General features: G+C 58.6%; 1 protein-coding gene across 1 annotated transcript; it reads left to right on the forward strand.

Moving 5' to 3' along the window:
- Positions 1-25188, forward strand: LOC138101541 (death effector domain-containing protein-like). Its single transcript, XM_068999317.1, has 6 exons — positions 1-696; positions 9912-10271; positions 12616-12640; positions 15534-15641; positions 19879-20025; positions 24782-25188. The coding sequence occupies exons 2-6, from the start codon at positions 9918-9920 to the stop codon at positions 25156-25158; spliced, it is 1011 nt and encodes a 336-aa protein (XP_068855418.1). The 5' UTR covers positions 1-696; positions 9912-9917; the 3' UTR covers positions 25159-25188.
- Positions 25189-25701: the final 513 nt, after the last annotated feature.

Genomic DNA, 25701 nt, shown 5'->3' on the forward strand with positions numbered 1-25701 from the left:
TATTATTATTTTAATTTTTTTTTTCCTATTTAACGACAGCGCTTTCCCCGGTTTTTCCCCCCGGCATTCCGGCTCTTCCCGAGGATCAAAACCGAATCAAAAAAAAATCCCGGGATTTGAAGCGCGAGGAGGAGCGGCATGAAATTCCAAGGATTTCTTCCCTCCAGGGAGCTTTTTTGGGTTTTTTCCTTGCGTTTTTCCCTTTGAGCGAGGCCGGAATCGCCCAAAATCTTCCTAAAAATCCAGGGAATTCCTCCCTCGGGAATGCTGGCCTTGAAACCAGGAATGACTTAAAAGCCAAACCCGGAGTTGGTTTTGTTTTTATTATTAATTTTTTTTTTTTTTCTCGGCTAAATTATTAATTAGGAAGGCGACAAAAAAAATCTTAAAAAAAAAGGATTTTTGTGGGGTTTTTTGGGAGGTTTTTTTGGGGGATAATCCGGTGTTTTCCGGCTAAGTGGAGCAACCCCCAAGGACTGACAGCGATCCCGGCCTCTGGAATTCCGGCTGCGAGTGGAATTTTGGGAGCATCCGCGGGACTTTTGGGGTTGTTTTTTGGGGGGAAGGGAGGGAGTGAATTTAAAAAAAAAGGAAATTAAGGAAAAAAAAAAAAAAAGTTAAAAAAGGGGATAGAAAATTCCTTCCAAGCGCTCCTGCTCCGGGATCCAGGCACGGCTGGAATCGCTGCTGGCTGAGGTGAGTGGCCCGCGCTGGATTTTTGGGGGGGTTTCCCTGGGATTTTAGGGATTTAGGCGGCGCTGCGTGAAGCGAGGGAGGTGGGGAGGGATCGGGATGGATCCAGAGGGGATCCAGAGGTTCCAGGTGGAGCCGGGAGGGATCGGGATGGATCCAGGGGGGATCCAGAGGTTCCAGGTGGAGCCGGGAGGGATCGGGATGGATCCAGGGGGGATCCAGAGGTTCCAGATGGAGCCTGGGGGGATCCAGAGGCTCCAGGGGGGTTTGGGATGGATCCAGAGGGTCCTGATGGATCCAGAGGGTTCTCTGATGGAGTCGGGAGGGATCGGGATGGAGCCAGGGGGGATCCAGAGGTTCCAGGTGGAGCCGGGAGGGATCGGGATGGATCCAGGGGGGATCCAAAGGCTCCAGATGGATCTGGGGGGGATCGGGATGGAGCCGGGAGGGATCGGGATGGAGCCAGAGGGGATCCAGAGGCTCCAGATGGATCCAGGAGGGATCGGGATGGATCCAGGGGGGATCCAGGGAGGCTCCAGGGGGGGTTGGGATGGATCCAGAGGCTCCAGATGGATCCAGGAGGGATCGGGATGGATCCAGAGGGGATCCAGAGGCTCCAGATGGAGCCAGAGGGGATCGGGATGGATCCAGAGGGGATCCAGGGAGGCTCCAGGGGGGTTTGGGATGGATCCAGAGGGTCCTGATGGATCCGGGAGGGATCGGGATGGATCCGGAGGGGATCCAGAGGTTCCAGGTGGAGCCAGGGAGGCTCCAGATGGATCCAGGAGGGTTTGAGATGGATCCAGAGGGTCCTGATGGATCCAGAGGGGATCCAGAGGCTCCAGATGGATCCAGGAGGGATCGGGATGGATCCAGGGGGGATCCAGGGAGGCTCCAGGGGGGTTTGGGATGGATCCAGAGGCTCCAGATGGATCCAGGAGGGATCGGGATGGATCCAGGGGGGATCCAGGGAGGCTCCAGGGGGGTTTGGGATGGATCCAGAGGGTTCTGATGGATCCGGGAGGGTTCTCTGATGGAGTCGGGAGGGATCGGGATGGAGCCAGAGGGGATCCAGAGGGTCCTGATTGGATCCAGGGAGGCTCCAGATGGGTCCAGGAGGTTTTGAGATGGATCCAGAGGGTCCTGATGGATCCAGAGGGGATCCAAAGGCTCCAGATGGATCCGGGAGGGATCGGGATGGAGCCGGGGGGATCCAGGGAGGCTCCAGATGGATCCAGGAGGGATCGGGATGGATCCAGAGTGGATCCAGAGGTTCCAGGGGGGCTTGGGATGGATCCAGAGGGTCCTGATGGATCCAGAGGGTTCTCTGATGGAGTCAGGAGGGATCGGGATGGATCCAGAGGGGATCCAGAGGGTCCTGATGGATCCAGGAAGGATCGGGATGGAGCCAGGAGGGATCCAGAGGCTCCAGATGGATCCAGGGGGGATCGGGATGGAGCCAGGGGGGATCCAGAGGGTCCTGATGGATCCAGAGGGGCTCCACATTGATCCGGGGGGATCAGGATGGAGCCAGAGGGGATCGGGATGGAGCCAGAGGGGATCCAGGGGCTCCAGGGGGGTTTGGGATGGATCCAGAGGGTCCTGATGGACCCAGGGAGGCTCCAGATGGATCCAGGGGGGCTCAGGATGGATCTGGAGAGGTCTGGGATGGATCCAGGGAAGTTCGGGAGGGATCCAGAGGGTCCTGATGGATCCAGGAAGACTCAGGGTGGATCTGGAGATGTTTTGGATGGACCCAGGGGGGTTTGGGATGGATCCAGAGGGTCCTGATGGACCCAGGGAGGCTCCAAATGGATCCAGGAAGACTCAGGGTGGATCTGGAGAGGTCTGGGATGGATCCAGGAGTTCGGGATGGATCTGGAGAAGTTCAGGATGGATCCAAGGAGGTTTGAGATGGATGTGGAGAGGTCTGGGATGGATCCAGGGAAGTTTGGGATGGATCTGGAGAGGCTCAGGATGGATCCAGAGGGTCCTGATGGACCCAGGGAAGTTCAGGATGGATCCAGAGAGTCTTGATGGATCCAGGGGGGCTCAGGAGGGATCCAGAGGGTCCTGATGGACCCAGGGAAGTTCGGGGTGGATCCAGGAAGACTCAGGATGGATCTGGAGAGGTCTGGGATGGATCCAGGGAGGTTCAGGATGGATCCAGAGGGTCCTGATGGATCCCAGGGTGTTTGGGATGGATCTGGAGAGGTTCAGGATGGATCCAGGGAAGTTCAGGGTGGATCCAGGAATTCAGGATGGATCCAGGGATGCTCAGGGTGGATCCAGAGGGTCCTGATGGACCCAGGGAAGTTCCAAATGGATCCAGGAAGACTCAGGATGGATCTGGAGAGGTCTGGGATGGATCCAGGGAAGTTTGGGATGGATCGGGAGAGGTCTGGGATGGATCCAGGAGTTTGGGATGGATCCAGGGAAGTTCAGGGTGGATCCAGGAAGACTCAGGATGGATCTGGAGAGGTCTGGGATGGATCCAGGGAAGTTTGGGATGGATCTGGAGAGGTTCAGGATGGATCCAGAGGGTCCTGATGGATCCAGGGAGGCTCGGGATTGATCTGGAGGGGTCTGGGATGAATCCAGGGAAGTTCAGGATGGATCTGGAGAGGCTCAGGGATGGATCCAGGGATGCTCAGGGTGGATCCAGAGGGTCCTGATGGACCCAGGGAAGTTCGAGGTGGATCCAGGAAGACTCAGGATGGATCTGGAGAGGCTCAGGGATGGATCCAGGGATGCTCAGGATGGATCCAGAGGGTCCTGATGGATCCCAGGGTGTTTGGGATGGATCTAGAGAGGTTCAGGATGGATCCAGGGAAGTTCAGGATGGATCCAGGAGTTTGGGATGGATCCAGGGAAATTCGGGATGGATCCAGGGAGGCTCAGGATGGATCCAGAGGGTCCTGATGGATCCAGGGAAGTCTGGGATGGATCTGGAGAGGTCTGGGATGGATCCAGGAGTTCGGGATGGATCCAGGGAGGCTCCAGATGGATCCAGGGAAGTTCAGGGTGGATCCAGGAATTCAGGATGGATCCAGGGATGCTCAGGGTGGATCCAGAGGGTCCTGATGGACCCAGGGAAGTTCAGGGTGGATCCAGGAAGACTCAGGATGGATCTGGAGAGGTCTGGGATGGATCCAGGAATTCAGGATGGATCCCAAGGCCCCTCCCTCCCTCCCTCCCTGCTCCAGCACCCGGGAATTTTGGGAATCCTCGCAGATCTCGTTGGAATCCAGGCCTGGAATGACATTTTGGGATCTCTTGGGATCACCAGGATCGAACCTCAACCCGCTGGGACATGAAATTCCCACATTCCCAACCGATCCCAGGGCTTGGAATTCCCAAATTCCGGCCCCAAAGCCGCTTTTCCAAGGGATCCCTTTTTTCCTTCGGGATCTTGCAGCTGGGAATGGATTTTTCTGGAATTCCCAGGGGATTTAGGAGGAGGAATCCCCCCCCCCCAAAGAGGAAAATTTGGGATTAATCCCAATTTTTTAGGGGGTTTTCCCTTGGTTTCTTTGGGAAAAAAGCTCACCCAGAGTCTCCCTCGTGCCTGGTTTTCCTTGGGGGGAAAATTCCATCTAAAAATTGGGATTTGGGGTCTTTGGGAGCCTTCAGCCAGGCAAGGATTTTTCCTGGGATAACCCAGAATTTGGGAAAAAAAAAAATCCCAAAATATCCCACAGGGATTTTTTTTCCCACCTGAGCTGAGCCCCCTGGGAAGCTCCAGGAATTCGTTTTTCCCGTTCATCCCCAAAATTATCTCCTGGATTTGGGGAGGTGGGGGGAGGAAATTCCCAAAGATTTGGGGATTTCGGGAGCCGTGGGAATCTCGGGATCCCCTCCCCGGCCGGAATTCCACGGGACAATTTTGGTGGATTGGATTTGAATTTCTTTTGGTTTTTCCTCCCAGGAAAATTTCCTCCCAAAATTCCCAGAGAATCCATCAAACCTCATTTTTTTCCCCAGATTTTTAGGGATTTCAACACCCAATTCCTGCTTTTTTTTTCCCCTCCCCCCCTGTTTTCCATGGGAAGAAAACAATCCCGGGATTATTCCGGGGGGGGGTCAAAGCTGAATAATCCCAAAGATTTTTCCCAATTTTTTCACCGTTTAACTCCCAAATCCGAGGAAAAACGGGACAATTTCAGGAAAATCCCCCCCCAATCCCAAAAAAAACCCCGGGATCATGGCACCACCTGCTTCCCATTCCTGCTTTTTAGGGGAATTCCCGGGATTTTATGGGAATTTTCTCCCCTCACCTATTCCCAAACCCTGGAATAATCCCGGGATTGTTTTCTTCCCATGGAAAACAGGGGGGGAGGGAAAAAAAAAGCAGGAATTGGGTGTTGAAATCCCTAAAAATCCGGGAAAAAAAATGAGGTTTGATGGATTCTCTGGGAATTTTGGGAGGAAATTTTCCTGGGAGGAAAAACCAAAAGAAATTCAAATCCAATCCACCAAAATTGTCCCGTGGAATTCCGGCCGGGGAGGGGATCCCGAGATTCCCACGGCTCCCAAAATCCCCAAATCTTTGGGAATTTCCTCCCCCCACCTCCCCAAATCCAGGAGATAATTTTGGGGATGAACGGGAAAAACGAATTCCTGGAGCTTCCCAGGGGGCTCAGCTCAGGTGGGAAAAAAAATCCCTGTGGGATATTTTGGGATTTTTTTTTTCCCCAAATTCTGGGTTATCCCAGGAAAAATCCTTGCCTGGCTGAAGGCTCCCAAAGACCCCAAATCCCAATTTTTAGATGGAATTTTCCCTCCAGGGAAAACCAGGCACGAGGGAGACTCTGGGTGAGTTTTTTTCCCAAAGAAACCAAGGGAAAACCCCCCAAAAAATTGGGATTAATCCCAAATTTTCCTCTTTGGGGGGGGGGGATTCCTCCTCCTAAATCCCCTGGGAATTCCAGAAAAATCCATTCCCAGCTCCAAGAAATTGGATTTTCCAGGAGAAAAGAGGAGCTGCCGAGGACATTCCCGAGGGATTTTTGGGATCCATCCTTGGGGGATTTGGGGGATCCCCATTTTTGGGGGGGGGGCTCTGGAATTCCCTGGGAATTCCTGCCCCGTTTTAGGGTGGTTTTAGGGGATTTCTGCCGCCTTGGGGGTGCTTTTGGTGGCACGGAGGATTTGGGATCGCTGCTTTCCGTGGATTTGGGGTCGAGCCGGAGCCCGATCCCGAATTTTTTTGGGGTGGGAAAGGTGTTTGGAGTTGTGTTGGAGAGCGGGAGTTTTATCCCAAATTTGTAGGGGAAGGGGATGGCTGGGATGGATTCGGGGTTCATCCATCGCTGGGGTTTGTGATCTTTCATTTTTGGGGTTTTTTAGCCCCAAATCTGTGGGGACGGGGCTCTGCCAGCTGCCTTTGGGGTCAATCCAAACTTCAGTCCCTGACCCCGGATCCCAAATCCCTGGGGCCCCTGGATTCCCTGACCTCAAATCCCTGGATTCCCTTATCCCTGACCCCAAATCCCAAATCCCTGGATCCCCTGGATCCTGTTATCCCTGACCCCAAATCCCTGGATCCCCTTATCCCTGACCCCAAATCCCTGGGACCCCTGGATCCCCTTATCCCTGACCCCAAATCCCTGCATCCCTGTATTCCCTTATCCCTGACCCCAAATCCCAAATCCCTGGATCCCCTGGATCCCCTTATCCATAACCCCATATCCCTGGATTTCCACCATCACCAAATCCCCCTGATCCCTTATCCCTGACCCCAAATCCTAAATCCCCTGGATCCCCTTCTCCCTGACCCCAAATCCTAAATCCCCTGTATTCCCTTCTCCCTGACCCCAAATCCCTGTATTCCCTTATCCCTGACCCCATATCCCTGGATCCCCTGGATCCTGTTATCCCTGACCCCAAATCCCTGTATTCCCTTCTCCCTGACCCCAAATCCCAAATCTTTGGGGCCCCTGGATCTTGTTATCCTTGACCCCAAATCCCAAATCCCTGGATCCCCTGGATCCCCTTATCCCTGACCCCAAACCCCATATCCCTGGATTCCCTGGATCTTGTTATCCCTGACCCCAAATCCCAAATCCCTGGATCCCCTGGATCCCTTTCTCCCTGACCCCAAATCCTTGGATCCCCTTATCCCTGACCCCAAATCCCATATCCCTGGATCCCCTGGATCCCCTTATCCCTGACCCCAAACCCCAAATCCTTGTATCCCTGTATCCCTGGATCTCCTTATCCCTGACCCTAAATCTCTGGGGCCCCTGGATCCCCTTATCTCTGACCCCAAATCCCAAATCCCTGTATTCCCTTCTCCCTGACCCCAAATCCCAAATCTCTGGGGCCCCTGGATCCTGTTATCCCTGACCCCAAATCCCTGGATCCCCTTATCCCTGACCCCAAATCCCTGGATCCCCTTATCCCTGACCCCAAATCCCATATCCCTGGATCCCCTGGATCCCCTTATCCCTGACCCCAAATCCCAAATCCCTGTATTCCCTTCTCCCTGACCCCAAATCCCATATCCCTGGATCCCCTGGATCCCCTTATCCCTGACCCCAAATCCCAAATCCCTGGATCCCCTTATCCCTGACCCCAAATCCCAAATCCCTGGATCCCCTGGATCCCCTTCTCCCTGACCCCAAATCCCAAATCTCTGGGGCCCCTGGATCCCCTTATCCCTGACCCCAAATCCCAAATCCCTGGATCCCCTGGATCCCCTTCTCCCTGACCCCAAATCCCAAATCCCTGGATCCCCTGGATCCCCTTCTCCCTGACCCCAAATCCCAAATCTCTGGGGCCCCTGGATCCCCTTATCCCTGACCCCAAATCCCCGGATCCCTCCCCAGTCCCGCATCCCCCTGACCCCTCACCCCATTGTCCCCGTGTGCCCAGGTGCCCGTGGCGAGCTGGCAGTGCCACAGCGGGCACGGGGTCGGTGCCGTGGGCGAGCGCCAGCAGGGCCCGCACTGACCCCAGGTGCCCGTGGCGAGCTGGCAGCGCCACAGGGGGCATTGCCGGGGGCACGGGGTCAGTGCCGTGGGCGAGCGCCAGCAGGGTCTGCACTGACCCCAGGTGCCCGTGGCGAGCTGGCAGTGCCACAGCGGGCACGGGGTCGGTGCCGTGGGCGAGCGCCAGCAGGGCCCGCACTGACCCCAGGTGCCCGTGGCGAGCTGGCAGTGCCACAGCGGGCACGGGGTCGGTGCCGTGGGCGAGCGCCAGCAGGGCCCGCACTGACCCCAGGTGCCCGTGGCGAGCTGGCAGTGCCACAGCGGGCACGGGGTCGGTGCCGTGGGCGAGCGCCAGCAGGGCCCGCACTGACCCCAGGTGCCCGTGGTGGGCCAGCAGCGCCAGGGGTGGCATTTACTGGGGGTGGCATTACCGAAGGTGGCATTGCTGGGGGTGGCACTGCCATGGGTGGCACTGCCGGGGGTGGCATTACCAGGAGTGGCACTGCCAGTGGCACGGTCTCAATGCCATGACCACAAGAGCTGACCAACCCCCAGCACATCCCACACCAACCCCACATCCGCAGGTGCCCATGGTGGGCCGGAAACACCGTGGGTGGCACTGCCGGGGGTGGCACTGCTGTGGGTGGCATTGCTGGGGGTGGCATTACCAGTGCCACAGGGTCGGTGAGGAGCTGACCAACCCCCAGCACATCCCACGCCAACCCCACACCCCCCCCCATTCCCCATCCGCAGGCGCCCATGGCGGGCCGGAGGCACTGTGGGTGGCAGCGCCAGGGGTGGCACTCCCAAGGGTGGCATTGCTGGGGGTGGCATTACCGGGGGTGGCACTGCCAGTGGCACGGGCTCAATGCCACGACCACAAGAGATGACCAACCCCCAGCAGATCCCACACCAACCCCATATCCCACTGCGGTGTCCCCAGGTGCCCAGGGCGGGCTGGAAGCACCGTGGGTGGCAGCACCGGGGGTGGCACTGCCATGGGTGGCACTGCCATGGGTGGCACTGCCAGGGGTGCCATTACCAGTGCCACAGGGTCGGTGAGGAGCTGACCAACCCCCAGCACATCCCCCACCAACCCCACACCCCCCCATTCCCCATCCGCAGGCGCCCGTGGTGGGCTGGAAACACCATGGGTGGCACTGCCATGGGTGACACTGCCAGGGGTGGCACTGCCATGGGTGGCATTACCGGAGGTGGCATTCCTGGGGGTGGCACTGCCAGTGGCACAGGCTCAATACCACGACCACAAGAGCTGACCAACCCCCAGCAGATCCCACACCAACCCCACATCCCGTTCCCCATCCGCAGGCACCCGTGGCGGGCCGGAAACACCGTGGGTGGCAGCGCCAGGGGTGGCATTACTGTGGGTGGCATTGCTGGGGCTGGCATTACCGGGGGTGGCACTGCCGTGGGTGGCACTGCCAGTGGCACGGGCTCAATGCCATGACCACAAGAGCTGACCAACCCCCAGCAGATCCCACACCAACCCCATATCCCACTGCGGTGTCCCCAGGTGCCCAGGGCGGGCTGGAAGCACCGTGGTTGGCAGCGCCGGGGGTGGCATTGCTGGGGCTGGCACTGCCACGGGTGGCATTGCTGGGGGTGGCATTACCAGTGCCACAGGGTGGGTGAGGAGCTGACCAACCCCCAGCACATCCCCCACCAACCCCACACCCCCCCCCATTCCCCATCCGCAGGCGCCCATGGCGGGCCGGAAACACCGTGGGTGGCATTGCCGGGGGTGGCATTGCTGGGGGTGGTACTACTGGGGGTGGCACTGCCACGGGTGGCATTACCAGTGCCACAGGGTGGGTGAGGAGCCGACCAACCCCCAGCACATCCCCCACCAACCCCACACCCCCCCCCCCGTTCCCCATCCGCAGGCGCCCAGGGCGGGCCGGAAGCACCGTGGGTGGCAGCGCCGGGGGTGGCATTGCTGGGGGTGACACTGCCATGGGTGACACTGCCAGGGGTGGCACTGCCATGGGTGGCACTGCCGGTGGCACGGGCTCAATGCCACAACCACAAGAGATGACCAACCCCCAGCACATCCCACACCAACCCCACACCCCCATTCCCCATCCGCAGGCGCCCATGGCGGGCTGGAAACAGCGCGGGTGGCACTGCCGTGGGTGGCATTACTGGGGGTGGTACTACTGGGGGTGGCACTGCCAGTGGCACGGGCTCAATGCCACGACCACAAGAGCTGACCAACCCCCAGCACATCCCCCACCAACCCCACACCCCCCCGTTCCCCATCCGCAGGCGCCCATGGCGGGCCGGAAGCAGCGCGGCGCCGGCACCCCCGGTACCCCCGGCGCCCTTGGCACCTTTGGCACCGTCGGCGGCGCGGCGCCGTGGCCGGAGGAGGTGGGCGAGCGCGAGCAGGGCCTGTACTCGCTGCACCGCATGTTCGACATCGTGGGCGCGCAGCTGACGCACCGCGACGTCCGCGTGCTCTCCTTCCTCTTCGTGGACGTGCTGGACGAGGCCGAGCGCGGCCGCATCCGCTCGGGCCGCGACTTCCTGCTGGCGCTGGAGCGGCAGGGCCGCTGCGACGAGAGCAACCTGCGGCAGCTGCTGCAGCTGCTGCGCATCATCACCCGCCACGACCTGCTGCCCTACGTCAGCCTCAAGAGGAGGCGGCCCGGTGAGTGCCCGTCGCGATATGTCGCGATATGTCGCGATATACGGGGTCATTGTCGTGGTATAATCACGGTATATGGGGGTATTGGGGTCACACCATCACCCGCCACGACCTGCTGCCCTACGTCAGCCTCAAGAGGAGGCGGCCCGGTGAGTGCCCGTCGCGATATGTCGCGATATACGGGGTCGCTGTCGCGATATATTGCAATATATGGGGTTATTGGTATCACAATACATGGGGTTATTGGGGTCACACCATCACCCACCACAACCTGCTGCCCTACGTCAGCCTCAAGAGGAGGCGGCCCAGTGAGTGCCCGTCGCGATATGTCGCGATATGTCGCGATATACGGGGTCGGTGTTGGGATATATCACGATATATGGGGTCGGTGTTAACGGTATATGGGGGTATTGGGGTCACACCATCACCCGCCACGAGCTGCTGCCCTACGTCAGCCTCAAGAGGCGGCGGCCCGGTGAGTGCCTGTCGCGATATGTCGCGATATATCATGATATACGGGGTCACTGTCACGATATGTTGCGATATACGGGGTCATTGTCGTGGTATAATCACGGTATATGGGGGTATTGGGGTCACACCATCACCCGCCACGAGCTGCTGCCCTACGTCAGCCTCGAGAGGAGGCGGCCCGGTGAGTGCCCGTCGCGATATGTCGCGATATACGGGGTCGCTGTCACGATATGTCGCGATATACGGGGTCAGTGTCATGATATAGTCGTGATATATGGGGGTATTGGGGTCACACCATCACCCGCCACGAGCTGCTGCCCTACGTCAGCCTCAAGAGGAGGTGGCCCGGTGAGTGCCCGTCGCGATATGTCGCGATATACGGGGTCGGTGTCGTGATATAGTCATGATATATGGGGGTATTGGGGTCACACCATCACCCGCCAGGACCTGCTGCCCTACGTCAGCCTCAAGAGGAGGTGGCCCGGTGAGTGCCCGTCGCGATATGTCGCGATATACGGGGTCGGTGTCGTGATATAGTCGTGATATATGGGGGTATTGGGGTCACACCATCCCCCACCACGAGCTGCTGCCCTACGTCAGCCTCGAGAGGAGGCGGCCCGGTGAGTGCCCGTCGCGATATGTCACGATATACGGGGTCGCTGTCGCGATATGTCGCGATATATGGGGTCGGTGTTGGGATATATTGCGATATACGGGGTCGGTGTCGTGATGTAATCATCATACAAGCACGGTATATGGGGTTATTGGGGTCACACCATCACCCGCCAGGACCTGCTGCCCTACGTCAGCCTCAAGAGGAGGCGGCCCGGTGAGTGCCCGTCGCGATATGTCGCGATATGTCACGATATACGGGGTCAGTGTCATGATATAGTCGTGATATATGGGGGTATTGGGGTCACACCATCCCCCACCACGAGCTGCTGCCCTACGTCAGCCTCAAGAGGAGGCGGCCCGGTGAGTGCCCGTCGCGATATGTCGCGATATACGGGGTCGGTGTTGGGATATATTGTGATATATGGGGTCGGTGTCGTGATGTAATCATCATATACGGGGTCGGTGTTACGGTACATGGGGGTATTGGGGTCACACCATCGCCCGCCATGAGCTGCTGCCCTACGTCAGCCTCAAGAGGCGGCGGCCCGGTGAGTGCCCGTCGCGATATGTCGCGATATACGGGGTCGCTGTCACGATATATCACGATATAGGGGGTCATTGTCGTGGTATAATCACGGTATATGGGGGTATTGGGGTCACACCATCGCCCGCCACGAGCTGCTGCCCTACGTCAGCCTCAAGAGGCGGCGGCCCGGTGAGTGCCCGTCGCGATATGTCGCGATATATGGGGTCGGTGTTGGGATATATCGCGATATACGGGGTCAGTGTTATTATATAATCGTGATATAATCACGGTATATGGGGGTATTGGGGTCACACCATCACCCGCCAGGACCTGCTGCCCTACGTCAGCCTCAAGAGGCGGCGGCCCGGTGAGTGCCCGTCGCGATATGTCGCGATATGTCGCAATATATGGGGTCACTGTCACGATATGTCGCGATATGTGGGGTCGGTGTCCTTATATGATCACGGTATATGGGGGTATTGGGGTCACACCATCACCCGCCACGAGCTGCTGCCCTACGTCAGCCTCGAGAGGAGGCGGCCCGGTGAGTGCCCGTCGCGATATGTCGCGATATAGGGGGTCATCATCATGATACAATCATGATATATGAGGTTGGTGTCACGATATATCGCGATATATGGGGTTATTGGTATCACAATACATGGGGGTATTGGGGTCACACCATCACCCGCCACGAGCTGCTGCCCTAGGTCAGCCTCAAGAGGCGGCGGCCCGGTGAGTGCCCGTCGCGATATGTCGCGATATGCGGGGTCGCTGTCGCGATATGTCGCGATATACGGGGTCAGTGTCGTGATATAGTCATGATATGTGGGGGTATTGGGGTCACACCATCGCCCGCCACAACCTGCTGCCCTACGTCAGCCTCAAGAGGCGGCGGCCCGGTGAGTGCCCGTTGCGATATGTCGCGATATATCGCGATATACGGGGTCGCTGTCGCGATATGTCGCAATATATGGGGTCGGTGTTGTGATATAATCACGGTATATGGGGGTATTGGGGTCACACCATCACCCGCCACGAGCTGCTGCCCTACGTCAGCCTCAAGAGGAGGCGGCCCGGTGAGTGCCTGTCGCGATATATCGCGATATACGGGGTCACTGTCGCGATATATCACAACATATGGCGGTGTTGGGGTCACTCCGTCCCCCGCCACGAGCGGCTGCCGCAGGTCAGCCCCGGAGGGGCAGGAGGGGCTGTCGCGATAGCCCACCCCATGTCGCGATAGCCCGCCCCGTGTCGCGATAGCCCTCCCCATGTCATGATAGCCCACCCCGTGTCACGATAGCCCACCCATGTCGCGATAGCCCGCCCCATGTCGCGATAGCCCACCCATGTCGCGATAGCCCACCCCATATCGCGATAGCCCGCCCATGTCGCGATAGCCCTCCCCATGTCGCGATAGCCCGCCCATGTCGTGATAGAGGCCCCACACCCCTCAGAGACCCCTGAGCGTGATCGGGGTCGCTTTAGGATCGGGGTCGCTTTGGGGTCGGGGTCAGTTTGGGGTCGGGGTCACTTTGGGATCGGGGTCACTTTGGGGTCGGGGTCACTTTGGGGTCGGGGTCAGTTTGGGGTCGGGGTCAGTTTGGGGTCAGGGTCGCTTTGGGGTCGGGGTCAGTTTGGGGTCGGGGTCAGTTTGGGGTCGGGGTCACTTTGGGGTCGGGGTCACTTTGGGATCGGGGTCAGTTTGGGGTCGGGGTCACTTTGGGGTCGGGGTCACTTTGGGATCGGGGTCAGTTTGGGATCGGGGTCACTTTGGGGTCGGGGTCACTTTGGGGTCGGGGTCAGTTTGGGGTCGGGGTCAGTTTGGGGTCGGGGTCGCTTTGGGGTCGGGGTCACTTTGGGGTCAGGGTCACTTTGGGGTCGGGGTCACTTTGGGGTCGGGGTCACTTTGGGGTCAGGGTCACTTTGGGGTCGGGGTCAGTTTGGGGTCGGGGTCACTTTGGGGTCGGGGTCACTTTGGGGTCAGGGTCACTTTGGGGTCGGGGTCACTTTGGGGTCGGGGTCACTTTGGGGTCGGGGTCACTTTGGGGTCAGGGTCAGTTTGGGGTCAGGGTCACTTTGGGGTCGGGGTCACTTTGGGATCGGGGTCGCTTTAGGATCGGGGTCACTTTGGGGTCAGGGTCACTTTGGGGTCGGTATTGGGGTTTTTTTGGGGTTGGGGTCGCTTTGGAGTCAGGGTTGCTTTGGGGTCAGGGTCACTTTGGGATTGGGATCAGGGTTTCTTTGGGATCGGGGTTGCTTTGGGATCGGGGTCACTTTGGGGTCAGGGTCACTTTGGGGTCAGGGTCTCTTTGGGGTCAGGGTCACTTTGGGGTCGGTGTTGGGGTCACTTTGGGGTCAGTGTTGGGGTCTCTTTGGGGTCTCTTTGGGGTCGGGGTTCGTGTGCCCCCCCCAGTGGCGCTGTCGGGACGGCCCCGGCTGCCTCCCGGTGCCTCCCTGGGTTCGGGGTCCCCGTGGGGTGCCCGGTGCCCGCGGTGCATTCCTGGTGCCCGCGGTGCCATTCCCGGTGCCATTCCCATTCCCATTCCCGGTGCCCCTGTTCCCGTTCCCGTTCCCATTCCCGTTCCCGGTGCCCCCATTCCCGTTCCTGTTCCCATTCCCGTTCCCATTCCCGGTGCCATTCCCGGTGCCCCCATTCCTGTTCCCGTTCCCGGTGCCCTTCCCATCCCCATTCCCGTTCCCATTCCCATCCCCATTCCCGGTGCCCCTGTTCCCATTCCCATTCCCGTCCCCATTCCCATTCCCGGTGTCCCCGTTCCTGTTCCCATTCTCGGTGCCGTTCCCGGTGCCCCCATTCCCGTCCCCATTCCCATTCCCGTTCCCGTTCCCATTCCCGGTGCCCTTCCCGGTGCCCCCATTCCCGTTCCCATTCCCATCCCCATTCCCGGTGCCCCTGTTCCCATTCCCATTCCCGTTCCCATTCCCGTTCCCGTTCCCATTCCCGGTGCCATTCCCGGTGCCATTCCCGGTGCCCCCATTCCCGTCCCCATTCCCGTCCCCATTCCCGTCCCCATTCCCGTTCCCATTCCCGGTGCCCTTCCCGGTGCCCCCATTCCCGTTCCCATTCCCGTCCCCATTCCCGGTGCCCCTGTTCCCATTCCCGGTGCCCTTCCCGGTGCCATTCCCGTTCCCATTCCCGTCCCCATCCCCGTTCCCATTCCCGGTGCCCTTCCCGGTGCCCCTGTTCCCGTTCCCATTCCCATTCCCATTCTCGTTCCCGGTGCCCTTCCCGGTGCCCCCATTCCCGTTCCCGGTGCCATTCTCGGTGCCCTTCCGGTGCCCCCGTTCCCGTTCCCATTCCCGGTGCCCTTCCCGGTGCCCCCATTCCCGTTCCCATTCCCGGTGCCCCCATTCCTGGTGCCCCCATTCCCGTTCCCATCCCCTTTCCCATCCCCGGTGCCATTCCCGGTGCCCCTGTCCCCGTTCCTGTTCCCATTCCCGGTGCCCCCATTCCCGTTCCCGTTCCCATTCCCGGTGCCCTTCCCGGTGCCCCTGTTCCCGTACCCATTCCCGTTCCCATTCCCATTCTCGTTCCCGTTCCCATTCCCGGTGCCCTTCCTGGTGCCCCCGTTCCCATTCCCGGTGCCCTTCCCGGTGCCCGCAGTGTGCCCGGACCTGGTGGACAAGTACCTGGAGGAGACGTCCATCCGCTACGTCACCCCCCGCGCGCCCGGGGGCGCCGCGCCCGGCCTCGGCCACCCCCACAAATCAGGTACGGGGCCTTTTGGGGTCACCTCCCCCCCTTTGGGGTCACCCTACAGTCATCACCCCCACTTTGGAGTCACCTCCCCCCCTTTGGGGTCGCCCTACAGTCACCACCCCTCCTTTGGGGTCACCTCCCCCACTTTGGGGTCACCACCCCCCTTTTGGGATCGTCACCCCCCCTTTGGGGTCACCTTGGGTTCATCACCCCCCCTTTGGGGTCATCACCCCCTTTGGGGTCACCCTACAGTCACCACCCCCCCTTTGGGGTCACCACCCCCCCTTTGGGGTCATCACCCCCCCATTTGGGGTCACCTTGGGGTCATCACCCCCCCTTTGGGGTCACCACCCCCCTTTGGGGTCATCACCCCCCCTTTGGGGTCACCACCCCCCTTTGGGGTCGCCACCCCCCTTTGGGGTCACCACCCCCCCTTTGGGGTCATCACCCCCCTTTGGGGTCACCTTGGGGTCATCACCCCCCCTTTGGGGTCACCACCCCCCCTTTGGGGTCATCACCCCCCTTTGGGGTCACCTTGGGGTCATCACCCCCCCTTTGGGGTCACCACCCCTCCTTTGGGGTCACCTCCCCCCCTTTGGGGTCACCTCCCCCCTTTTGGGGTCACCACCCCCCCTTTGGGATTGTCACCCCCCCTTTGGGGTCACCTCCCCCACTTTGGGGTCACCCCCCCCACTTTGGGGTCACCCTACAGTCACCACCCCCCTTTTGGGGTCACCACCCCCCTTTTGGGGTCATCACCCCCCCTTTGGGGTCATCACCCCCCTTTGGGGTCACCTTGGGGTCATCACCCCCCCTTTGGGGTCACCACCCCCCCTTTGGGGTCACCTTGGGGTCACCTCCCCCCCTTTGGGGTCACCACCCCCCCTTTGGGGTCACCTTGGGGTCACCACCCCCCTTTGGGGTCACCCTACAGTCACCACCCCCCTTTGGGGTCACCTTGGGTTCATCACCCCCCCTTTGGGGTCATCCTGGAGTCCTCACCCCCCCTTTGGGGTCATCACCCCCTTTGGGGTCACCCTACAGTCACCACCCCCCTTTGGGATCACCACCCTCCCATTTGGGGTCACCCTGGGGTCCTCACCCCCCTTTGGGGTGCTCACCCCCCTTTGGGGTCATCCTGGAGTCCTCACCCCCCCTTTGGGGTCATCACCCCCTTTGGGGTCACCCTACAGTCACCATCCCCCTTTTGGGGTCACCACCCCCCCTTTGGGATTGTCACCCCCCCTTTGGGGTCACCTTGGGGTCATCACCCCCACTTTGGGGTCACCTCCCCCCTTTGGGGTCACCTCCCCCACTTTGGGGTCACCTCCCCCCTTTGGGGTCACCACCCCCTTTTGGGATCGTCACCCCCCCTTTGGGGTCACCACCCCCCCTTTGGGGTCACCCTACAGTCACCACCCCCCTTTGGGATCACCACCCTCCCATTTGGGGTCACCCTGGGGTCCTCACCCCCCTTTGGGGTCACCCTACAGTCACCACCCCCCCTTTGGGGTCACCACCCCCCCTTTGGGGTCATCACCCCCCCCTTTGGGGTCATCACCCCCCTTTGGGGTCACCCTACAGTCACCACGCCCCTTTGGGATCATCACCCCCCCCTTTGGGGTCACCACCCCCCCTTTGGGGTCACCTTGGGGTCCCCGCTCCCCTTTGGGGTCCCCACTCCCCCCGGGATCCTCCCGGAGTTCCCGACCCCATTCCGGGCCTGGGGGGCTCTGCCCAGATCAGGGGGGATTTCGGGATTTGGGGGGGAACAGGGAATTGGGGGTCCCCTTTATGGGGCGGGGGGGGTTCTGTGGAGTGGGTTTGGGGTCCCTAGATGGATTTGGGGTTCCCTATCAGATTTGGGGTCTCTGGGGTGGGTTTGGGGTCTGTGGGGTGGATTTGGGGTCCCAGGATGGATTTGGGGTCCCTGACCCCGCTGTTTCCCCAGTGCCTGCCCCCCACCCGTCCCTGTGCTGCCCCCCGGGGTGGGTTTGGGGTTCCTGGATGGATTTGGAGTCTGTGGGGTGGATTTGGGGTTCCCAGGGTGGATTTGGGGTCTGTGGGGTGGATTTGGGGTCTATGGGGTGGATTTGAGGTCCCTGGATGGATTTGGGGTTCCCTATCAGATTTGGGGTCTGTGGGGTGGATTTGGGGTTCCCTATCAGATTTGGGGTCCCAGGATGGATTTGGGGTTCCCAGGGTGGATTTGGGGTCTGTGGGGTGGATTTGGGGTCCCTGACCCCGCTGTTTCCCCCCACCCCAGTGCCTGCCCCCCACCCGTCCCTGTGCTGTTTCCTGGGGTGGGTTTGGGGTCTGTGGGGTGGATTTGGGGTCCCTGGATGGATTTGGGGTTCCCTATCAGATTTGGGGTCTGTGGGGTGGATTTGGGGTCTATGGGGTGGATTTGGGGTCCCTGGATGGATTTGGGGTTCCCTATCAGATTTGGGGTCTGTGGGATGGATTTGGGGTTCTCTATCAGATTTGGGGTCTGTGGGGTGGATTTGGGGTTCCCAGGGTGGATTTGGGGTCTATGGGGTGGATTTGGGGTCCCTGGATGGATTTGGGGTTCCCTATCAGATTTGGGGTCTGTGGGGTGGATTTGGGGTCCCTGACCCCGCTGTTTCCCCAGTGCCTGCCCCCCACCCGTCCCTGTGCTGCCCCCCTGGGGTGGATTTGGGGTCTGTGGGGTGGATTTGGGGTCCCGGAATGGATTTGGGGTTCCCTATCAGATTTGGGGTCTCTGGGGTGGATTTGGGGTCTGTGGGGCGGATTTGGGGTCCCTGGATGGATTTGGGGTTCCCAGGGTGGATTTGGGGTCTGTGGGGTGGATTTGGGGTTCCCTATCAGATTTGGGGTCTCTGGGGTGGATTTGGGGTCCCTGACCCCGCAGTTTCCCCACCAGTGCCTGCCCCCGACCCGTCCCTGTGCTGCTTCCTGGGGTGGATTTGGGGTCTGTGGGGTGGATTTGGGGTTCCCAGGGTGGATTTGGGGTCTGTGGGGTGGATTTGGGGTTCCCTATCAGATTTGGGGTCCCTGACCCCCCTGTTTCCCCAGTGCCTGCCCCCCACCCGTCCCTGTGCTGTTCCCTGGGGTGGATTTGGGGTTCCCAGGGTGGGTTTGGGGTATGTGGGGTGGATTTGGGGTTCCCTATCAGATTTGGGGTCTGTGGGGTGGATTTGGGGTTCCCTATCAGATTTGGGGTCTGTGGGGTGGATTTGGGGTCTATGGGGTGGATTTGGGGTTCCCAGGGTGGATTTGGGGTCTGTGGGGTGGATTTGGGGTCCCTGGATGGATTTGGGGTTCCCTATCAGATTTGGGGTCCCTGGATGGATTTGGGGTTCCCTATCAGATTTGGGGTCTGTGGGGTGGATTTGGGGTCCCTGGATGGATTTGGGGTTCCCAGGGTGGATTTGGGGTCTGTGGGGTGGATTTGGGGTCGCTGGATGGATTTGGGGTTCCCTATCAGATTTGGGGTCTGTGGGGTGGATTTGGGGTTCCCTGTCAGATTTGGGGTCTGTGGGGTGGATTTGGGGTCTGTGGGGTGGATTTGGGGTTCCCTATCAGATTTGGGGTCTGTGGGGTGGGTTTGGGGTTCCCTATCAGATTTGGGGTCTGTGGGGTGGATTTGGGGTTCCCTATCAGATTTGGGGTCTGTGGGGTGGATTTGGGGTCTATGGGGTGGATTTGGGGTTCCCAGGGTGGATTTGGGGTCTATGGGGTGGATTTGGGGTCCCTGGATGGATTTGGGGTTCCCTATCAGATTTGGGGTCCCTGGATGGATTTGGGGTTCCCTATCAGATTTGGGGTCTGTGGGGTGGATTTGGGGTCCCTGGATGGATTTGGGGTTCCCAGGGTGGATTTGGGGTCTGTGGGGTGGATTTGGGGTCGCTGGATGGATTTGGGGTTCCCTATCAGATTTGGGGTCTGTGGGGTGGATTTGGGGTTCCCTGTCAGATTTGGGGTCTGTGGGGTGGATTTGGGGTCTGTGGGGTGGATTTGGGGTTCCCTATCAGATTTGGGGTCTGTGGGGTGGGTTTGGGGTTCCCTATCAGATTTGGGGTCTGTGGGGTGGATTTGGGGTTCCCTATCAGATTTGGGGTCTGTGGGGTGGATTTGGGGTCTATGGGGTGGATTTGGGGTTCCCAGGGTGGATTTGGGGTCTATGGGGTGGATTTGGGGTTCCCAGGATGGATTTGGGGTCTGTGGGGTGGATTTGGGGTCCCTGACCCCGCAGTTTCCCCACCAGTGCCTGCCCCCCACCCGTCCCTGTGCTGCCCCCCGGGGGGGCCCCAGCTGGGCCCGAAGCGCCCGGGCCGGGCCCGGAGCCTCCTCGGGAACCAACGGAAACGGAGAAAGTCGGCGACCCCCGACCCCAAAGAGAAACAGACCTGCGGTGAGGGGGGAGGGGAGTATGGGATCGGGATTGTGGGATTGGGTACGGGATCGGGAACGGGATCGGGATTGTGGGATTGGGATTGGGATCAGGATTGGGATCCCCAAAGAGAAACAGAGCTGCGGTGAGGGGGGAGGGGAATATGGGATCGGGATCGGGATCGGGATTGGGATTGGGATTGTGGGATCGGGATTGGGATCGGGAATGGGATTGTGGGATTGGGATCGGGATTGTGGGATCGGGATTGGGATCGGGAACGGGATCCCCAAAGAGAAACAGAGCTGCGGTGAGGGGGGAGGGGAACGGGATCGGGATCAGGATTGGGATTGGGATTGTGGGATCAGGATCGGGATCGGGAATGGGATCCCCAAGGAGAAACAGAGCTGCAGTGAGGGGACTATGGGATCGGGATTGTGGGATCGGGATCGGGATTGGGATTGTGGGATTGGGTATGGGATCGGGAACGGGATCCCCAAAGAGAAACAGAGCTGCGGTGAGGGGGGAGGGGAACGGGATCGGGATTGTGGGATTGGGATTGTGGGATTGGGTATGGGATCGGGAACGGGATCCCCAAAGAGAAACAGAGCTGCGGTGAGGGGGGAGGGGAACAGGATCGGGATTGGGATTGTGGGATCGGGAACGGGAACGGGATTGGGATCGGGATGGGGAATGGGATTGTGGGATTGGGAATGGGATCCCCAAAGAGAAACAGAGCTGCAGTGAGGGGGGAGGGGAACGGGATCGGGATTGTGGGATCGGGATCGGGATCGGGATGGGGAATGGGATTGTGGGATTGGGAATGGGATCCCCAAAGAGAACCAGAGCTGCAGTGAGGGTGGAGGGGAATATGGGATCGGGATTGGGATTGGGATTGGGATTGTGGGATTGTGGGATTGGGTATGGGATCGGGAACGGGATCGGGATTGTGGGATTGGGATTGTGGGATCGGGAACGGGATCCCCAAAGAGAAACAGACCTGCGGTGAGGGGGGAGGGGAATATGGGATCGGGATTGGGATCGGGATTGGGATTGTGGGATTGGGAATGGGATCCCAAAGAGAAACAGACCTGCGGTGAGGGGGGAGGGGAACGGGATTGGGATTGGGATTGTGGGATTGGGAACGGGATCGGGATTGGGATTGGGATTGTGGGATCGGGATTTTGGGATTGTGGGATTGGGTATGGGATCGGGAACGGGATCCCCAAAGAGAAACAGAGCTGCGGTGAGGGGGGAGGGGAATATGGGATCGGGATTGTGGGATTGGGATTGGGATTGTGGGATTGGGTATGGGATCGGGAACGGGATCCCCAAGGAGAACCAGAGCTGCGGTGAGGGGGGAGGGGAATGGGATCGGGATTGTGGGATCGGGAATGGGATTGGGACTTCCTGAAATTGGGTGGAAATTCTGATTTGGGGGCAAATTTGTGAGCGGAGAAGCCCCGAGAGGAAAAACCCCCAAAAATCCCCCAAAACTCAGGAGCAGCCCCACCTCCCCAAATCCCTGAATCCCTGAATCCCTGAATTCCTGAATCCTTTCCCCCTGGGATTGGGGGTCCTTAGGGTTGGGATGTTTGGGATTGTGGGGATTGGGGAGGGAATTGGGATTGGGGGAAATCTTTAGGACTGAGCTGAGAACTGGGCTACGAGAAACCCCCTAAAATTCGAAAGAAATCCCAACTCAGGCACAAATTCCTCAACAACCAAACCCCAAACAAAACCAGAAGCCCCCAAAATTCAGGAGCAGCCCCACCTCCCCTAATCCCTGAATCCCTGAATCCCTGAATCCCTTTTCCCCTGGGATTTGGGGGGATCCAAGGACTGGGGAGAGTCCGGGACAGGAGATTTGGGAATTGGGACTGGGGAAAATCTTCAGGACTGATCTTAGAACTGGACCACAAGAAACCCCCTAAATTCCAAAACAACCCCACCTCAACCACCGACTCCTCAACACCAAAACCAAACCCCAAAAACCCCCCAAAACTCAGGAGCAACCCCACTCCCATCATCCTTCCCCTAATCCCTGAATCCCTTTCCCCCTGGGATTGGGGGGTCCTTAGGGTTGAGATGTTTGGGATTGTGGGGATTGGGGAGGGACTGGGATTTGGGGGGATCCAAGGACTGGGGAGAGTCTGGGACAGGGGATTTGGGAATTGGGGAAAATCTTCAGGACTGATCTTAGAACTGAACCACAAGAAACCCCCTAAATTCCAAAACAACCCCACCTCAACCACCGATTCCTCAACACCAAAACCAAACCCCAAACCCCCCAAAACTCAGGAGCATCCCCACCTCCCCTAATCCCTGAATCCCTGAATCCCTGAATCCCTGAATCCCTTTTCCCCTGGGATTGAGGGTCTTAGGGTTGGGGAGAGTCTGGAACTGTGGAAGGGAACTGGGACTGGGGAAAATCTTCAGGACCGAGCTGCAAACTGGACCACGAGAAACCCCCTCAAATTCCACCTCAAGCACCAATTCAACACCGAAACCCCAACCCCAAACCCCCCAAAACTCAGGAGCAGCCCCACCTCCCCGAATCCCTGAATCCCCAAATCCCTGAATCTCTTTCCCCCTGGGATTGGGGGGTCCTTAGGGTTGGGATGTTTGGGATTGTGGGGATTGGGGAGGGACTGGGATCTGGGGGGATCCAAGGACTGGGGAGAGTCCGGGACAGGGGATTTGGGATTTGGGAATTGGGGAAAATCTTCAGGACTGATCTTAGAACTGGACCACAAGAAACCCCCTAAATTCCAAAACAACCCCACCTCAACCACCGACTCCTCAACACCAAACCCCAACCCCAAACCCCCCAAAACTCAGGAGCAGCCCCACCTCCCCAAATCCCTGAATCCCTGAATCCCTTTTCCCCTGGGATTGAGGGTCTTAGGGTTGGGGAGAGTCCGGGACAGGGGATTTGGGAATTGGGACTGGGGAAAATCTTCAGGACCGAGCTGCGAACCGGGCTACGAGAAACCCCCTCAAATTCCACCTCAAGCACCAATTCAACACCAAAACCAAACCCCAAACCCCCCAAAACTCAGGAGCAGCCCCACTTCCCCTAATCCCTGAATCCCTGAATCCCTGAATCCCTGAATCCCTTTTCCCCCTGGGATCGGGGGGTCCTTAGGGTTGGGATGTTTGGGATTGTGGGGATTGGGGAGAGTCCAGGATGGAGGAGAGCATTGGAATTGGGGAAAATCTTCAGGACTGATCTTAGAACTGAACCACAAGAAACCCCCTAAATTCCAAAACAACCCCACCTCAACCACCGACTCCTCAACACCAAAACCAAACCCCAAACCCCGCAAAAAGCCCCCAAAAACTCAGGAGCAGCCCCACCTCCCCTAATCCCTGAATCCCTGAATCCCTGAATCCCTTTTCCCCCTGGGATCGGGGGGTCCTTAGGGTTGGGATGTTTGGGATTGTGGGGATTGGGGAAGGACTGGGATTGGGAGGATCCAAGGATTGAGGAGAGTCCGGGACAGGGGATTTGGGATTTGGGACTGGGGAAAATCTTCAGGACTGAGCTGCGAACTGAACCAGGAGAAACCCCCTAAAACCCAAAACAACCCCACCTCAACCACCGATTCCTCAACACCAAAACCAAACCCCAAAAACCCCCCAAAACTCAGGAGCATCCCCACCTCCCCTAATCCCTGAATCCCTGAATCCCTTTTCCCCTGGGATTGAGGGGTCCTTAGGGTTGGGGAGAGTCCAGGACAGGGGGAGAGAATTGGAATTGGGGAAAATCTTCAGGACCGAGCTGCGAACCGGGCTACGAGAAACCCCCTCAAATTCCACCTCAAGCACCAATTCAACACCAAACCCCAACCCCAAACCCCCCAAAAACCCCCCAAAATTCAGGAGCAGCCCCACCTCCCCTAATCCCTGAATCCCCGAATCCCTGAATCCCCGAATCCCTGAATCCCTTTTCCCCCTGGGATCGGGGGGTCCTTAGGGTTGAGATGTTTGGGATTGTGGGGATTGCGGAGGGACTGGGATTTGGGGGGGATCCAAGGACTGGGGAGAGTCCGGGACAGGGGATTTGGGAATTGGGGAAAATCTTCAGGACTGATCTTAGAACTGGACCACAAGAAACCCCCTAAATTCCAAAACAACCCCACCTCAACCACCGACTCCTCAACACCAAAACCAAACCCCAAACCCCGCAAAAAGCCCCCAAAAACTCAGGAGCAGCCCCACCTCCCCTAATCCCTGAATCCCTGAATCCCTGAATCCCTTTTCCCCCTGGGATCGGGGGGTCCTTAGGGTTGGGATGTTTGGGATTGTGGGGATTGGGGAAGGACTGGGATTGGGAGGATCCAAGGATTGAGGAGAGTCCGGGACAGGGGATTTGGGATTTGGGACTGGGGAAAATCTTCAGGACTGAGCTGCGAACTGAACCAGGAGAAACCCCCTAAAACCCAAAACAACCCCACCTCAACCACCGATTCCTCAACACCAAAACCAAACCCCAAAAACCCCCCAAAACTCAGGAGCATCCCCACCTCCCCTAATCCCTGAATCCCTGAATCCCTTTCCCCCTGGGATTGAGGGGTCCTTAGGGTTGGGGAGAGTCTGGAACTGTGGAAGGGAACTGGGACTGGGGAAAATCTTCAGGACTGATCTGCGAACCGGGCTACGAGAAACCCCCTCAAATTCCACCTCAAGCACCAATTCAACCCCAAAACCCCAACCCCAAACCCCCTAAAAACCCCCCAAAACCCCCCTAAAAACCCACCCCCCCCCCTCCCCCCAGACATCCGCCTACGCGTACGCGCCGAGTACTGCCAGCACGACTCCGCCCTGCACGGCAACGTCTTCTCCAACAAGCAGGAGCCCCTGGAGCGGCAATTCGAGCGTTTCAACCAAGCCAACACCATCCTGAAATCGCGGGATTTGGGCTCCATCATCTGCGACATCAAATTCTCGGAGCTCACCTACCTCGACGCCTTCTGGCGGGATTACATCAACGGCTCCCTGCTCGAGGCGCTCAAGGGCGTCTTCATCACGGACTCGCTCAAACAGGCCGTGGGCCACGAGGCCATCAAGCTGCTGGTCAACGTGGACGAGGAGGATTACGAGTCGGGCCGCCAGAAACTCCTCAGGAACTTGATGCTTCACGCGGCTCCTTGAGGGATTCTTGATTCTCTTTTCCGGTTTTTTTTTTGGGGGGGGGGGTTTTTTGGGGGGTTTTTGGGGGTTTTTTGGGGGGTTTTGGTTTGGGGGGTTTTGGTTTGGGGGTTTTTGGTTTGGGGGTTTTTGGGTTTTTGGGGTTTTTTTTGGGTTTGGGGGGTTTTGGGTTTTGGGTTTTTTTTGGTTTTTTTTTGGGTTTGGGGGTTTTTTGGGTTTTAGGGTTTTTTTGGGTTTTTGGGATTTTTTTGGTTTTGGGGTTTTTTTTGGTTTTTTTTGGGTTGGGGTTTTTTGGGTTTTAGGTTTTTTTGGGTTTTTGGGGTTTTTTTGGGTTTTTTTTGGGTTTGGGGGGTTTTTTGGGTTTTGGGGTTTTTTTGGTTTGAGGGGTTTTTTGGGTTTTGGGGGTTTTTGGGTTTTTGGGGTTTTTTTGGGTTTTTTTTGGGTTTTTGGGGGTTTTTTTTGGGTTTTGGGTTTTTTTTGGGGTTTTTTGGGTTTTTGGGGTTTTTGGGTTTTTTTGGGTTTTTGGGGTTTTTTTGGTTTTTTTTT

This window comes from Aphelocoma coerulescens, unplaced genomic scaffold (genome assembly GCF_041296385.1).
Source record: "Aphelocoma coerulescens isolate FSJ_1873_10779 unplaced genomic scaffold, UR_Acoe_1.0 HiC_scaffold_332, whole genome shotgun sequence".
Lineage (NCBI taxonomy): Eukaryota > Metazoa > Chordata > Aves > Passeriformes > Corvidae > Aphelocoma > Aphelocoma coerulescens.

Coding starts and splice junctions, on each gene's coding strand:
- LOC138101541 (XM_068999317.1), top strand. CDS start 9,918: ATGGCGGGCCGGAAGCAGCGCGGCGCCGGCACCCCCGGTACCCCCGGC. Junction 10,272..12,615: donor GCCACGACCTGCTGCCCTAC/GTCAGCCTCAAG, acceptor CTGCTGCCCTAG/GTCAGCCTCAAGAGGCGGCG. Junction 15,642..19,878: donor CGGCCACCCCCACAAATCAG/GTACGGGGCCTT, acceptor TTTCCCCACCAG/TGCCTGCCCCCCACCCGTCC.